This window comes from Ambystoma mexicanum, chromosome 1q (genome assembly GCF_040938575.1).
Source record: "Ambystoma mexicanum isolate Mex_15411 chromosome 1q, UKY_AmexF1_1, whole genome shotgun sequence".
Lineage (NCBI taxonomy): Eukaryota > Metazoa > Chordata > Amphibia > Caudata > Ambystomatidae > Ambystoma > Ambystoma mexicanum.
In genome coordinates this window covers 1,256,267,453-1,256,283,871 of record NC_090922.1, presented here as the reverse complement: position 1 = coordinate 1,256,283,871, position 16,419 = coordinate 1,256,267,453, and the positions used below count along the sequence as shown (strand labels likewise).

Genomic DNA, 16,419 nt, shown 5'->3' with positions numbered 1-16,419 from the left:
CTAGCGGGGTTAGCTGGGCGCACAGAAGCAGAGCTCCCAGAGGTAGGAATCCAATGGAGGACACACACATTTAGATACCTAGGGGTCAACATTTGGCACACGCCTTAACAGATGCACGGTGGCAACACCCTAGTCGCGGTCCAAGGGTTAAGGAAGTCAACTAAATTCTGGTCCAGACTGCCACTATCAGCGATGGGGAAGGCAGCGGTAACCAAAATGATAGTATTACCCCGGTTCCTATACTTCTTTCAAAACGTGCACTACTTTATCCCAAGCTCATTCTTCAGATTACTTGAAAAACTAATAAGAGAACTAATATGGGGCAACGCCAGGCACAAAATATCCCTCGTCACACTGACACTACTGTACAAGGCTGGTGGAATACAACTACCAGACCTAGAGAGGTACTATATAGCGGGCCAACTGAGCCACGTGACTAAGTGGCTAGCCTATGAGACCAATCCTGAAACTAGACTACTCAAACAACTGATAGCACCGGCAAACTCGAAGGAGGCACTATGGGTCCCACTAGAGTGCCTCGGGGAGACCCCAATGATAGTGACATTCGGAAGGAAGATATGGGACAGAGCAATGAAACAGTCTGGAGAGAAGCACCCATACTCGCCAGATATCCCAATCGCGGGGGGGTGTGCAGAACCAAAATAGACTTGGCCCAGATGAGGAAATGGTAAGGATATGGTATCTACACCTGGCGAGACACATACGAGGAGGGGTCATTTCGAGAATTTGAATCAATGGTGGAGATAGAGGGCCTGCCCAAGGGTCAATTCTTATGGTATGGCAAGGTCAGGAAGTGGGCCAGAGATAAATGGAAGAATTGGCCTGAGGAACCAGAGCCGAACCCATTAATGCCACTACTATACAACCTGGGGGATGGGTGGAAACCAGTGTCCAGACTCTATGCGCACCTGGCAGACAGGCCCAACCCAAAAAGCGAAGCTCTGAAACAGAGATGGGAAACAGATCTGGGGAACGAAATAACTGAGAACGAATGGGAAAGGATATTACCATTTCCACGGGAAGTGTCAAGGAACGCCCGGTTTAGGTTGATCCAACTGCAAGTACTATACAGGACATATATGACACCAGATAGGATCGCCAAATTCAACAAAGGCACATACCCACTGTGCCCCTTGTGCAACGCAGAAGGGGCTGGAATGCTGAACATGTTCTGGGGGTGCCTGAAAATACAAACTTTCTGGTCCAAAATTGAGCACGCATGCAGAAGGGCGGGGGCGGAGAGGTACAAATGGACCCCGAAGGAGTGCCTCCTAGGCACCTACCCACGGATAAAGTGAGACATGTAGTAAAATGTATGGACATGGCATGCGTGCTAGCTAAAGGGGCAATAGCTATGGCATGGAAATCCAAGAAGGGCCCACAGTTCAACAAATGGCAAAGAGAGATGGAGCACTGGTCAGAGGCAGAAACCCGGGTCTGGGGAGAAGGAATGACTAAAGCGGGAGGAGTGGCCAGCATAGCATATGAAGATTGGAAAGCCCTGATCCGGGACATGTTTCACCCATCAGACGACAAACCCCCAGGAGACCATGCCAACTCATTTGACTAAACGGAAACCAGTCGACACTGCCCACACCCCAACTTTTGATAACCCAAGTCAGGACACGCAAACCAGCACAGTGCCTGGATACCTGATATGCAAACTGTGCAGAAAGTGGGTAAGGAACCCCAATATAAAAGACCTTTGAGAGAAGACAAGTTACTGTTTGTTTGTTTAAGTTCATTACGACCCAGGCGCTAATGGGTGGGCAAAAGGCTGCCGCGCCATTAACCTATTAGTGCCTAATTACGAGGTCCCTTTGCAGGACCCGACCTTAACGGCAGGTTTTACCAGCCGTTAAAGTAGGGTGCCGCAAAGGGACCTTGGTGCTAAGTACGGTGCCGCAATTTGCGTCACCGTACTTAGCGCCTTCCCCATTCCCATTGAGCCCTATGGGGCAAAAATGGGAATGGGGAAGGGCCCATGGTGAATGGGGAATTACCGCCCCCCCAACCTTGGAATGGGGCGGTAATTCCGCCATTCACCATGGCGGACCCCGGCATAGACCATGGTGCTAATAGCACCATGGTTAAGCGCCGGGGTCGTAATGAGGCCCACGCATGCATGATATCACGTCAAAATGTAATGTACAATGAGCAATACACATTATAAATGCCAATAAAAACATTTACAAATAAATTGGGTCACTTGATGTCTAAATCACTGAGCACTACTGCCTTCAATCGCAAATCCTCTGAGGGCAGGAGCTCAGAGTCCATGAAGAAGTTGCCAGAGAGGCAAAAAAAGGATCAGGCAGCACGGACAATGCTTCCATTCATGGAGCCAGTCTCGGCACCTGTCCTTCTCGTCCTTTAAGAAAAAAAGATATCACTGAGACTCTTCATCGGACACATCACCTGACAGAAAAAACATATGTTTTCCCTCAAAAACCACTTTGCCTAAAGAATTGGAGGAATTTAGATTAAAGATGTTGGAAGTGTTCAGTGAAGCTGACCCGGGCACTCCGGCAATGGTACTGCAAAACAATTTGATCCCGTCATGCCTTCCAAAGCCAGCAGAGAATCCAGCAAATACAATTACTAAAGGCCCAAAGGGTCATGTGTCCAGTGGCAAGACCCCTCGAGTAGAGTCGACTTCGGTTTCTAGCATTAGGACGACATTGACGCTCTGTGCCGATGTAGCGTCCTCCTGAATGGATTCATCTACGAAGGTGGCATCAACCTCATCTTTGGTATCGAGATCCGTCCCAGAGACCATATCCACATTTATGAGGTGTTTTCAATCCAATTTTGACAATGAAAGGGATCCAATTACATTGGAGTTGAACCCTTACATGATACCCATAAACTGTTCCCTTTCCTGAAGAGTTTATTCTAGAGGAAGTGCGGCTAGCTGATTTGGCTGGTGACTTGGGGGATGTGAGTGGCCTGGACACTTCACTAGAACTCAATCTCATGCAGTCGAACCCTTTTCCCGCATGAATTTGGGTATAAATCCACTATGTTGAAAGTTTTCGGGGCACTAGGATGAGGTCCACCCACAAGACCAGTCACATACAATTTGACAACATTTTTCAATAAAGGTCTGCAGAAGGAACAGGTGCCCTAATCCCATGTGGTCTTAAAATACCTTATAAAGGACATGTGGCAAAAGCTGTGTTTGGCACAGCTTTTGCCACACGTCATCAACAAAGACCTGTTTAAAAATTCAGACCGGCATTGATGGATCCAGAATTTTTATCGAAGCATCCCAACCCGCCTTTTCATATAGACGACCTCATTAGGAAGCAAGTAGGCCACATTTCAGACTTTTCCCCTGAATAGGGATGGAAAAAATATGAACACCTTATTGTTCAGGGGAAAATGTAATTCCGTGGGATTTTGAATGAAGGGAAGTTATGAATACCGGGGTTGCATATAATCATGTATTACCAGGTGTTTTGTCAACATATGTGGCAGTGGGCCTTTGTAATGTTAATACAAGATGGCCACTGCTACAATTTATCCTAATTTGATCTATTACTTTGACCTTTTTTGTTCACCATAAAAACTAAATAAAGAAGATACTTAAAAGCATATGATTTCTCTTATTGTTTACAAGTTTGTGTTCACAGTTCGTTTTTCATGATATCTAAAAGAGAATTCCCTTCTATATTGTTACAGGTTCTGGTAATTGGCAACTTTATTTGAAAATTATTTAAGAGCAGTTGAAGCATGAAATTTGATTCTATCTTCCAGTAAAATCAATGTTTTCAGATATCGAAAGTCATTTAAAAGTAGTCAGTCAAAATAAGAAAACCGATAACAGACTTTGGGCCTCATCACGAGTTGGTCGGTATGCAGGAGGTAAATGCGCTGGGGTACCGCCCAATGCTATTAGCGTTCCCGCAACTCGGTCCGTCGCATTTTGCTCAAGATCCCGAGTTGCAGTGGCATTGTTAATCCCCATTTATTCTGAGTCCATAGGATTCTACAGGCTTTTTCGGCGCTATTACCACTGGTGGTATTAAAGCCGGCAGTAATAGCGCTGAAAATGGTAGTTAAGGGGAGGTTTTTACCTCCAGCAAAAAGCTAGAGGTAACCATCCCACCTTCTGGCCAAACTCGGGATTGGGCGGAGTGGTAATGCAGCAGTAATAGCTTTACCGCTACATTTTTACTGCTCTGCCCAACCCCTGATGAGACCCTTTGGATCTTGTGTCAACAACAAAAGAAATCTCCCCTAGTTGATCTAAAATGTTATGAAAAGGTTTTAGAGTGTATTAAGAAGAGAGTTGAGTGTAACAATAGCTTATACTTGAACATAACTCTACAATTAGGCAACTTAACAACAGAAGAACTGAAAAATGAAAAAGCATCATGGCATTCAGAATGTTACAAGCAATGTACTCATTAGGGAAAGATGGATCGAAGCAAAAGATTGTATGGAGAGCAGTTGTGTGTGCCACAGTCATCTAACCATCCATGAAGAAGAGGAAGAACTAGAATGAAGCTACACTACAAGATCAAAAATACCTATGTATGACAGAATTGCTTCCTTCTTTCAATGGATTGCCTTTCTCCCACAGATTACTCATCAGATAGATATCCATTCCAGCGTTATCTGCTTGGAAAACCTTTCGACAGGGGGTGTAGTGTGCCTTGACTCAGCCGTCGACTCGTCTTGCTTGGATGCCGCTGTTGTCGACTCCGGATGTGACGTTGGTCGTTGTACATATAGCACGTCACTACACCCCTGTAACTCAGTTCCTTTGTTCTCTCACAAGATTCTTTTTTCTGACCGATGTTTTGTTTGACGCGGTTTCACATTATGTCTACTCCCAAGGTCTCCGGCCTTCAAGTGTTGCAGGGACTGCAGCTCCAATATGTCCATCACGGACCCACACTACGTCTGTGTGTAGTGCCTTTGTGTAGATCACAACACCGAGGGCTGTGGTGCCTATAGAAAGGTGAAACCTAAATCACAGAGGGTGAGGGATGTGAAACTAGCTGTAGGTTGGCCCCTGTCAAAATCGCTGGCGCGCTCGACCACTAGGACATCGGAAGTTGAAATGAAGGGCCTACGAAAAGGAGCAAAGGCATCAGAAAAGAAACAAGAGGAGGTCTCATTTTCGGAGTCATTCTTCTTCCTCTTCCTCCTGCAAAAAGTAGAGGTGCCATCAGTGTAGACACGGCTCCGACTCGTCCGATGAGGCTGGTAAGTCGTTGTCAGGGCTGACGTCCAGGGCTGAGTTGGAGGCTTCTAAGGAGCAGATGCTCAAAATGTTTAAGAAAGCTGCTGCTGGTACGGTTGACAGCTTGTGGCAGAGACCATTTCTTGGTACCCAGGAAGGGAGGAGGTCTTCGTCCCATTCTGGACCTCAGGGCCTTGAATACGTTCCTGAGGAAAGACAAATTCAGGATGGTGACGTTCAGAGAAATTCTCCATGCTCTCGAGCTATAGGACTGGCTGGTGTCAATAGATCTGCAGGACTCTTATTTCCATGTGCATATACATTGAAAGCACAGGAAGTTCCTGAGGTTTATCATCAGGGGACAAGCACTATCAGTTTAAGGTGCTCCCTTTTGGTCTGACCTCGCTCCAAAAGTCATCAAGCTCATGGCGGTAGTCGCAGCTCAGGAGATCAGGGGTCCATTTATTTTTTCCGTACCTGGACAACTGGCTGATGCAAGGGAAGTCAGCTGGGCAGGTTTTGTCCCATCTGGAGGACAGCGGTCTGCTACTGCGCAGCCTGGGCTTCTCCCTGAACTTGAAAAAGGCCCATGTGATGCTAATCCAAAGGCTTCAGTTCATCGGAGCAGTCCTAGACACCCGGGTTGGGAAAGCAGTCCCTCCCGAGGAGAGGGTCAACAGCATGGCACAGATGGTTGAACCATGCCGCTCTACCAGCGGCTTCCTTCTTCCTCCTCTTAGGTCTCATGGCCTCCTCTATTTTTCTAGTGCCAGAGGCCAGGCTGCGCATGATATCCCTTCAATGGCTCCTAAGCCATTGACAGGGGCCAACCTACAGCTAGTTTCACGTCCCTCACCCTCTGTGATTTAGGTTTCACCTTTCTATAGGCACCACAGCCCATTAAACCAGCAAAGTAGTTTAAACCAGCAGAGAGGCGATGCAGCTGTGGTTCTGGCTATTGGAGAACCGGATCTCGGTCTCTGCAGTTGAACTGGCAGGGACAGAGAACAGTTTGGCAGATGCTCTGAGCAGGCAGAGCACAGTGTGCCAGGACATCCTCTCTCACTGGGGTACCCCAAAGGTGGACCTGTTTGCCACATAATCCAACAGGAAGTGCAGACAGTTTTGCTTGGGGGAATTCCCAGCAAACGGTGCGCCAGGGTACACGTTTCTGGTGGACTGGACCTTCCCTCTCTACTATGCCTGCACTCCGATTCCCATCATTCCTTGGGTTCTCAGGAGGCTGAAGAGGTTAAGAGTATCCATGATCCTGATCGCACTGGACTGGGCGAGGAGGACCTGGTACTCTAACCTTCGGGATCTGGCCATTTGCCCACTGCTTTGATTGCCTCGGTGGGCGGATCTCCTAACCCAGTCAGAAGGTCGGGTTCATCACCCAAACCTGGAGTACCTCAACCTACATGCATGGCTCTTGAGAGGATGAGGTATGATGACTGGGACCTCTTAGTGGAGGTTCTTGAGGTGTTGCTGGCTGCACGCAGACCATCTACAAGATGGTTGTATGCGTGCAAGTGGTACAGATTTGAAGCATGGAGCAGGGAACGTGAAATTTACCCAATCTCTTGTTCCACCACTACAGTGATGGAGTGCCTTCTGTCACTGGCCTTAGAAGGCCTTCACGTCACCACAGTCAAAGGATATATGGCAGCCTTGTCTGTGTTTAAGAGGTCTCCGGATCAAGGTTCATATTTTACAATCCCGGTGATGGCACAATTCCTGAATGGCCTTGTAAATAAGTTTCTGCCAACTCCCTTTTTGGTCCCAGATTGGGATCTTAATCTGGTGTTGACATATTTTATGGCGGCTCCCTTTGAGCCAATGCAAACTTGGTCTTTGTGGCTCCTCTCTTTAAAGACAGCCTTTCTAGTGGCAATTCCATCGGCTAGGAGAGTGAGTGAATTGCAGGCTGTATGCTGCAAACTGGCCATCCTGTGTTTTTTTCGAGGAAAAATTCCTGCTCAGGGTGAGAACTGGATTTCTCCCAAAAGGTGTCTCTGAATTCCACCTGTCACAGTCCATAGACCTTTTAGTCTTCTACCCACCACCGCACCCTTCTAAGGAAGACAAGCGTTTCCATTGCCTGTATCCTAAAAGGGCTCGAAGCTTCTACATCGCAAGGACATCTGAGTTCAGAAGAACTAACCAATTCTTCGGGGCCTTCTCCTTAGCCAATAAAAGTCTAGCGATAACAAAGAAAACATTGTCCCGCTGGATCATCTTCTGCATTGTGGAGGGTTACCAGTCCGCAGGCAGGGAATTACCATCAGGCATCAGGGTGCATTCGGCAAGGGGGGTCTCTTCATCTATTGCATTACAAAGGGGGGTCCCTGTTAGAGATATTTGTCATTTGGCAACATGGTCCTCTCTTCATACTTTCACTAAACACTATAGTTTAGATGTTGCTCGCATAGCTGATGTGCGTTTGGCAAGGCGGTGTTACAAAATCTGTTAGTCTAACTTTCTGCTGGCCTCGTTCACCTACTTCTTTGGGAGTCTATCAAATGAAGAATCTGTGGGAGAAAAGCATCCCTTTGAAGGAGAAATTACTTACCGTAATGTTCTTTCTATGGAATCTTCTCCCGCGGATTCCTCATTTCCCCACCCGTCCATCCCCGCTCAGAAAGTCGATGTATGGAGCACATCTTCTCTTTTGATGATGACTTGGCGATGGTCATTGGTGACTGTTTTTTGACTTTCTTGCTGCATTTTTGTTTCTTATAAATATATATATATATATATTCTGACACTACAAATTGTGTGTCTTGCACAAAGTTCTTCCTTCCTTCCTTTGGAAGTTTGCTGTTATTTAACTTTTTGTGGGCTTATTAGCCCGTTGCTATCTCTCTATTTTTCCTATGCAGCGTGGTCAGCTCAGGAAAAAAGGGGAAACTGAGATATGGGGTGTAGTGACAGAGTTTATATACAACACCTGATGTCACTTCCGGAGCCGACAACCGAATGCCGGGCACAGCGGATCAACGGCCGAGACGAGGTCCAATACACCACCCTGTCCAAAAAAAATCTGAAGCAGCAAAGCTGGATGGGATATCTATCAGATGAGGAATCTGCAGGAGATTAATCCATAGAAAGAACTTTTTGGTAAGTAGTTTCTCCTTCTTACTCATCAAGAGTAAATTATCCCTTGCAAGTGCTAGTGGCAGGTGCAGATTTGAGGCCTGTTCATAGCGTGTATATTGAAGAGACGTATATTGCATGAATTGGGCAACACACTGATTTCTGGCAGTTTGAGTCTTGCTCTTAAAGCGTGTAGAACCATGAGCACAAGATTGGTAGCACTACAGAGAACACTGAGCTTTGGGAGTTGGACAGCCAACCCCATAGCATCTGTAATCAAGGAAAAGGGATTATGTGCACTATTGCAAACTCTAAGCTCTGGGAGTTGATTGTCAATCCCATACGTTTCCATGCAAGGCAAATAGAATGTGTGAAATAAATGAAATGCTACCTTTTGGGGGGTATCAGGAAATGTTATTCCCACCAATAATATCACCATATATATATATATGGTTGTGGGGTAAGGCCATAGGCGATATTATTAGTGGGGAGAATGTATGGGGTTATAGGGACCGGGGGTCGCGGGGGTGTCCCCCGCTCCATAAAAAAGTATGATGGTTGCAGGGGTGTCCCCCGCAGGTTCCATGATTTAATATCGCCGCAAAAATATGGCGATATTCTTGTATGGCGATATTTGTGCAGGGATATCAACACATGGAACCCTTTTGGGGACGGTGGAGAGAAATCCTGAGAAAGGCATAAACAAACAGCAGACGTGTCATGGGGAGATGAGACACCCCAAACTAGTGTATGAAAAGAATGGGACTAAATTTACATCTTGACAAATGTTTTAGAAATATATTGATGTCTCTCCTAACTTCTTTTCAACGATTTACCACAACAAAGGTAGTACTGGCTTTCTGATGCAGCTTTCTTGTCCTCATTTTTCTACTCTCAGCATGTTGGTGATTATTCGTACATGTTAGAAATAGGAAAGAACCGATTCTAAGGAGTAGGATAAAGTTACCTTTATTGTGATGTTGCCATTCCCTGGGAATAGCTCTTTCCATTACACACAAGCTTCCCGCCATCTCCTGTGTCGTCAAAATTAGTTCATCTGATGGGATAATTCAAAGGTAACTGATATGGGGTGTACCCTTTCAGGGGATGGGTACATGGCCTTACAGTCCCCATACACATGCATCTCTACAAGCTATGCATATGAGTTGTTACAACATCTTTGAAAGACGTCTGTGGCCACCACTACATCACTATAAGCTCCATGTGCGCAGAAACAACACATTCACTACAAATCAATTTGATACTTTTCTGCATATTCCACCTATCTCCAAGTTCAGTATTGTAAGTGGCCACAACTTCTCAAAATACCAAATGTTTCTGATGTCAGCATCACAATTTCGAATGGCCACACTGCAGTCATCCTATATTGCAGTGAGATTACATTTATTATACATAGACATATCACGTTACAGATGCCACCTTGTTTCACAATACCCCTATCTTTGGATGAGGATAGTAGGAAGCCCCTGCCTCTTGTCATGAGCAGAGATAATTGTTTGCTTGGTTGACCTACTCTCTTACTCCTTTGCCAATGTGGAAATTAATGCACCATTGAAATTTAGATGAGTTGATCTGTATTATGCTGTCAGCAGTACATTCGTTTTGTGCATTCCTAACTATTAGAATACCTATATTTTGTATCTTTCCAGAGTGAATGTGATCAAGCTAAACTGCGAGAATATGAAGAGAAATTAATTGTGACGGCGTGGTATAACAAGGTACTGTATCTTATGGATCTAACATATGAATTATAATTGAGTTAGAAATATTCAGTAGCTTTTTAGTTCCGTTGACAGTAGTTTTCCCTGATAATATGTTCCCTGGGTGCTATGTTGAGTATCCCTTTGTATTTGCTTATTTTTGTTTTGGCTGCTAGTGTATGCATGTAATTTCTATGAAGCCCAAAAACAGAACCACCAGTAAGGCAGCTATTTTGTATCTTTCATTGCTCACTCATCTAGGTTTATTTGTTTTTAATCTACAGGACCTTTACAAATTAAGTACTTGATAATTACTTCATCCTGAAACTTCATTGACTAAATGTTTAGAAGTAGCTGCCTCACAAATAATAGGGTAAATTCCACATACCCCAGAGCAAGAACCAGGTTATCACATAGCTGACCGAAAGTTAGGTGAGTTCTTTCGGATATATTAGAAAAAAATACATGTCATTGATTACCTCCTCCCATTGATTCCTCATTTTGCTATCTATCTCCCAGTGCAGCTGCTCTTCAAAACATTTCCAACGCTAGGGGGTGCAGTGCACCTCCACGTCGGCTTCCACCTGCACCGGACATGGCATTGGGTTCAGTTTATATCAAGATACTGTGCCCGTAAACTTAGTTCCTTATTTTTTGCTTGCTTTTTGAACACAACGTCCTTGAAGTTTTTCTTGCGTCTCATTACTTTCAATGAATATGCCGAATCCAACAACTTTTTTCAACAGAGTTTAAACCCTGCGGTAAGAACATGACATGCAGGATTGCACGTTGTGAGTCAGGCGATGCCCCTCAAGGCGCTTTAGGAATGGGAGGAAAAGCTGTTCACTCTCCTCCACAAGGATAAGAGTGATACACAGACTTGTTCGAGGTTGCCCGGCACAGATCGCTGAACTGAAGAACAGACCCCGGTCCACCGACAGAATGTAAAAGAAGCACTGCAAGAGGTCTCAGTCTCCAGAAGGTACCAGTATTCCTCCTTTTCAAAGAAGGGTAGCCCCACTGTCGGAAGCCATGAAAGATCAGGTTCCACAGGTGCCTTTCCCCACCGAATCCTCTACTCCAGAGGAGAGGCCTTTAAGCTTAAGATTCTTGTCATATTTGCAGAGGCGCCGTCAGCTTCGGCATCAGCGCTGACGGCACCAGCCTCTGCACTGGCAGATTCACCCTTGGCCCCGTTGGTGCTCACAGCACTCAAATGAATAAGTCACACGGATGTGGGCTCTCGGTCCCGACTGCACGAACAACATACAAGATCCTGTCGCCAGGTCACACCACTCTATCTTGGGACGTCAGTCCTATGACCTCTATACTCCCTTCCTCAGCGCTACTGGTGTCGATGACACCAAAACTTTTTGGGAGTATGCTACGCTCCCTAGGGGTGCATTCAAGTCTCACTTGGAAGACATTTATGATGAGGAAGGCAACCCCATTCCTTTTGGTTTGGAACTCTTTCAACCTAGGGAAGTTAGGGACTTTCCAGAGGAGTTCTATGCGGAACAAGAGCAGTGGGTGGATTGTGCGGCTGACTTGCTGGTGGCAAGTGCCCTGGACACCTTGCCAGGGTTAGACATGGTCCCTGCTCCCAGCCCAGGAAAACCAAAGTGGCGGATACGTTGGGATTGTCAGATCTCTCTGGACCCAAGGTGCAGTACGAGCTCAGATATTCTGGATAAGGGCCCAAAGAAGGAATTCCTACTGCCTTCCAACCCGTCCTTGGGCTATGATTCAAATCAAATAAGTCTCGGTCATGACTGTGGACCAGGATCTAACAAAAAAGCAAAGGCCAGCGCCCTCAGACCTGCCGTTCCTGTCCGCCTATGCATCACAGGAAAGTTTAGTCATACAGGCTGCCACAACAAACCTGAAAACTACATCTTTCCCCTCTTTTACCCCTGGCAGGTAGAGCAAAAGACTAGATGCATCGGACAGGAATATTTCTGACACTGCAAGTCTGGGCCTACGATGCATTAATGCCTGCGCTGTCCTAGCCAAATTTTCTTTTGTGATTTGGTTGGTCATCTCGGAGGTGGCGGAACACATCTCAGAGGGTGACATGAGGTTTGAGGCTCTGGTGCGGGATGGCAAGTAGACTTCCTTCTAGATCCTCCAATCTGGCCTGAATATCGCTGACTACGTGGCCAGGCCGATGGCCCCCATTACGTACATTTTTAAGGAGATACTCTTGGCTGAGTACATCAGATTTTGCAGAGGTCCAGGAGAAGCTTCTACTTCATAACCTCTCAGGATTAATTATGTTTCCATTTCATAGAATTGTTTCATAAGTTTCATAATCTCTCAACACGTATTTCACCACGGTGTTTTCAGTGGATCATCAGAAGAGAATGACTTCATATAGTTTTATCATCTTTAGATGGAAGCTGTCCCATTCTTCTGGGATAGAGGATTGGGTAGGAAAAGGTCCCCACGCTGGCCGCTCCGAGAAATCCTTAGAGCCATGGCCCTTCTTTTTTAGAGAAAGAAGAGGAGTGGTGGTGCGAGGACTCACTCAGGGAGCAGGATCCCTTCTGATGTTTCTTCTTCTTTTTTTCCTTCTTGTTGCGTGAAGCTGCACTGCCTTCGAAAAAGCGAAACGGGCCATACAACCTCAAACGACCGCAGAGCCTCACCTTTCGCCTTGTCAATGACGTGATTTTCTTTGCTGTCTTTTCCCGGAGGGCTTTCGAGTGCATGGAGGGGCACAGTTCGCAATCCGGACTGTCTTGGTCCTTGTCAAAGCAGTAGAGTCAAATTTGGTGCAAATCTGAGATTGACATCTGCCGGCCCCAATCCACACATGTTTCAATCCCGAGGCCTTATACTGAGTAGTCATGGCGTGGAGAAAAATCTCAAAGCTCCATGAGCTTGTTCCCGATTAGCGAATAGAGTGTATGGAAAAAAGGAACTGAGGTCAAGGGGTACAGTGCCTCAAAATATATTCTGGCACCAACATCCTATCCTGCTTGTGACTCGTAGGGGCGTCGGGGAGAGCTGACGTGGAGCCAAGCCATGAACGCTGGTGGTGGAAAACTGCGCTGGGATAGGTATATCATAGATGAGGAATCCCTAGGAGGAAGATCCACCAGAAAGAACATTACTGATAGTTAAGTAGTTTGTTCTTTAGGTGGTGTCTTTAGTATCCTCCCTCCACCAGATCTATGCACTGCTTTGGGACTCTATCAAAGACGAGGAATCCGGTTGAGGAAATAATCTATTAGAAGACGAAATGACTTACCTCTCAGTAATGTCCTTATTGCCCTCCCTGCCTCCCGTTCTTGGCCGAATAGCTAGTGCACCTTATTCGCAGAGTGGGTGAAAACGGAGGTCACCGGGCATGATACCGCTATATACATGTACTGGCCCTGATGTCATGTCCGGCACGGGACGCAGAGAGGCTTCGGACGGAGCTGACATGGTGCTGTGCTGCACCCTGGTGACGGAAAAGTTTCTGAAGAGCAGCTGTGCTGGGTGATCATGCGTGTGTCGCATAGAGGCGTCGGGCGGAGCGGACGTGGAGCCACGCCTTGACCGTTGGCGGTGGAAAAGTGTCAGAAGAACAGCTGCGCTGGGATAAGGATATCAAAGATGTGTAATCTGTGGGAGGAACATTCATCAGAAAGAACATTGCTGAGAGGTAATGTATTCTTCTCAGTTGAGCCTCTGGCAGCAGAAAGATGTAGGATGCTATGAGGCCCAGAAGGCACAGAAAGACTAAAGTGGGCAATAACGGACTGTTCTTGAACGTTTTGACCAGTTGGAAAATGTTTGAGGCACTGTCTTCAGGTGGAAAAAGCATTTCCCGAGCGGGTATTCATGACTGGCCAGAAGAACTGGAGCTTTTGGGATTGTGTCACTTGCGACTTTAAAATCAGGGAGAAGTTCAAACTGTAGAAGTTGACAGGTGTGGCGCAGATGAGATCACACCTTTTTGAAGAATGAGCTCTGATGAGCCAATCATCTAGATAGGGAAAGACCTGGACTATCACTCCTGAGATCAGCCACCACCACAGACATCACTCTGGTGAAGACCCTCAGGGGAGGTCAGGCAGAACACTGAATTTGTAATGAGTTCTGCCTATCACGAAACTCAGGAACTTCCTGTGCTTTTGATGAATAGGCACATGGAAATAAGTGCCTTGAACGTCGATCTGAAGACCTGATGGAACTGGTATAAGGTCACCATCTTGTCCTTTTCCTTCCTGCTCAAGGATCTGAGGTCAAAGATAAGATGAATAACCATGTCAGTTTCTGGCATGAAAGATTAAGGGCAACCCATCACTTCCACCCTCTCTGCTGCCAGGGCATGCTGTATGGCAGCTTTTCTCAAGAGTTTGCATGTCCTGCAGGAGTAAAGGGTATGCTAGTGATGATTGCCTTTGTGGACAGTGGTCTGGGGCCTTTTTAGGACGGAGAGACAATACCCATTTGACACTGTTTGAAGTTCTCAGACATGTGAAGGAGTGGAGCACCACTCTTCAATATTCCAAGAACTTCTCCCCCTACTGGCATCAAATGAGGTGATGATACCTCAAAGATTTTGGGGCTGAGGTGGATGGAACAGTGGCAAGGGAGGTTTAGCTTTTCTGTCGCCAGCAACCTCTTCCTCTGTGCATGCAGCAGCTTTGCGTGCCATTAGTTGCCAAAAAATGAATTGATTACTTTTTCCTCAATCAGCATGAGATGAAATGATAGAAACTATGGCCTCTGGAAAAGGGTGACGAGGAAGTAAAGGAAGATGACAGCAAAGAAATAGCTGTTGCCATGGAAGCCTTGAACTTTTCAAGTTTCTCGTCTGCCTTTGACCCGAAATTATTTACCCCATTGAAGGACATGGTCAGTAACTTTACCTGAACATCTTGAGTGAATCCTGAGGTCCTCGCCCTGGAATGGCATCTAGCAACCGTAGCTGTCCCCATAGAACGGCCTACACAATCCGCTGTGTCCAGGCCTGCTTGAAGTTCTTGGCAGCGGCTCCCTTGTCGTCCACAACGAAGGTATTAAATCTACCTCAAATGTCTTCTTCATGCAAGTATTCTGCCACTTCTGAAATTACATTCCTTTAAATATGGGAGTAGTTGGCCACGGCACATGAGGCGTATACAGCCTTAAAGGCCACACTCCTAACCCCAAAAACGTTCTTCTTCATGGCATCCAACATATTTCTTTTTCTATGCAGAGGCAGTGAGGAGCTCAAGCTTTGCAGTTACATCATTAAATGGGACCAATCCTCCCTCGGTAGTCTCTTATCCCCTATAGTTGTCAGTTTGTGTGGTAGACATGACCAGCCCCACATTTGTTGTTTTTTTAACACCAGTAAGGTTGTCTGTCTCCCCGTAGGGATTCACACTCAATTAGTTGGAACTGTGTCAAGTAAATAGTTTTACTCTTTGCAATGAAGATTACCAGCAAGTAATCACGTCAAGATGCGTCATGTGACCATTAAATCCAAAGATGTCCACAATAATAAAATTATATGTGGCATTGTAATAAATTCAATTGAGGTGTGCCAATAATAACTTTAATCTTTTATGAAATTGAAATCTATATTTAGTAAGGTGTATAACTACAAATTTCAAAGTAACCTCAGAAAAACAACATTCTTTTAAAACTGTTTCAACTGAGCAAACATTTCAAAGTGCATGTATCAAATGGTAACGTGATCTATGTTTTCTTTTTTTGTGCTAGAGTGCTGCATGTCAGAAGATGTCTATGGAATCGAGACTGGCAGCAAGTGGGAAGGAAGGTGGCCCCTACCCTGCCGGGCGCTCCTTCTTGGCACAGCAGCGCCATGTTACCAACACACGAAGGAACCTCTCCCTACCAGTTTCTACTGCAACATCCAATTAAATCACCAAGTAAATGTATTTCCTAAAGTGGCCTTAAAGATATTTTGTAGCTTCCATTGACGTACGTGACGTGAGAAAAAAGTGATGCTGGACATCGGATATTAAACTGAAAACATTGAGCTACTGGTTCGCCGACTGCTGAAATCATCTTCCATTTAGGGACATGCTGCGTTTAGGAACTATTGCCCGAATCAGTGTGAGTTTGCAAGCAGATCTCTTTGCAGAATATTTTCATACTTTGATTATCTTATTGTACAGAAAGAACAATATTTGAAATACAGACTACTTTTAATCATATTTAAGGTTTTATCAGTCTTTATGCAGTTATTCCGTAAATCAGGAATTCACCCAAATTTCAATGAAATATGGGAAAAGAGTGATACTATGTAAGTAGGTTTGGTTCATTTGTGGGGTTTTACATAGTGCTCCACTGCACATGCCATCAGGATGGCCTCAGGGTGCTGCGTAACCGTTAACGATATGCGTAACCGTTAACAATAAACTGGTGATTAGTGGGCGACCC

The 16,419-nt window shown here is 45.7% G+C and overlaps 1 protein-coding gene across 1 annotated transcript in view; it reads left to right on the top strand.

Moving 5' to 3' along the window:
• HOOK1 (hook microtubule tethering protein 1) overlaps positions 1-16,015 on the top strand; it is a 1,744,708-nt gene extending 1,728,693 nt beyond the window's left edge. Inside the window, exons 21-22 of the mRNA XM_069642072.1 lie at positions 9,982-10,050; positions 15,736-16,015. Of these exons, the coding sequence (XP_069498173.1) occupies positions 9,982-10,050; positions 15,736-15,897 (231 nt within the window). The 3' untranslated portion in view covers positions 15,898-16,015. The remainder of the gene's footprint in view (positions 1-9,981; positions 10,051-15,735) is intronic.
• The last annotated feature ends 404 nt before the right edge of the window (positions 16,016-16,419 follow it).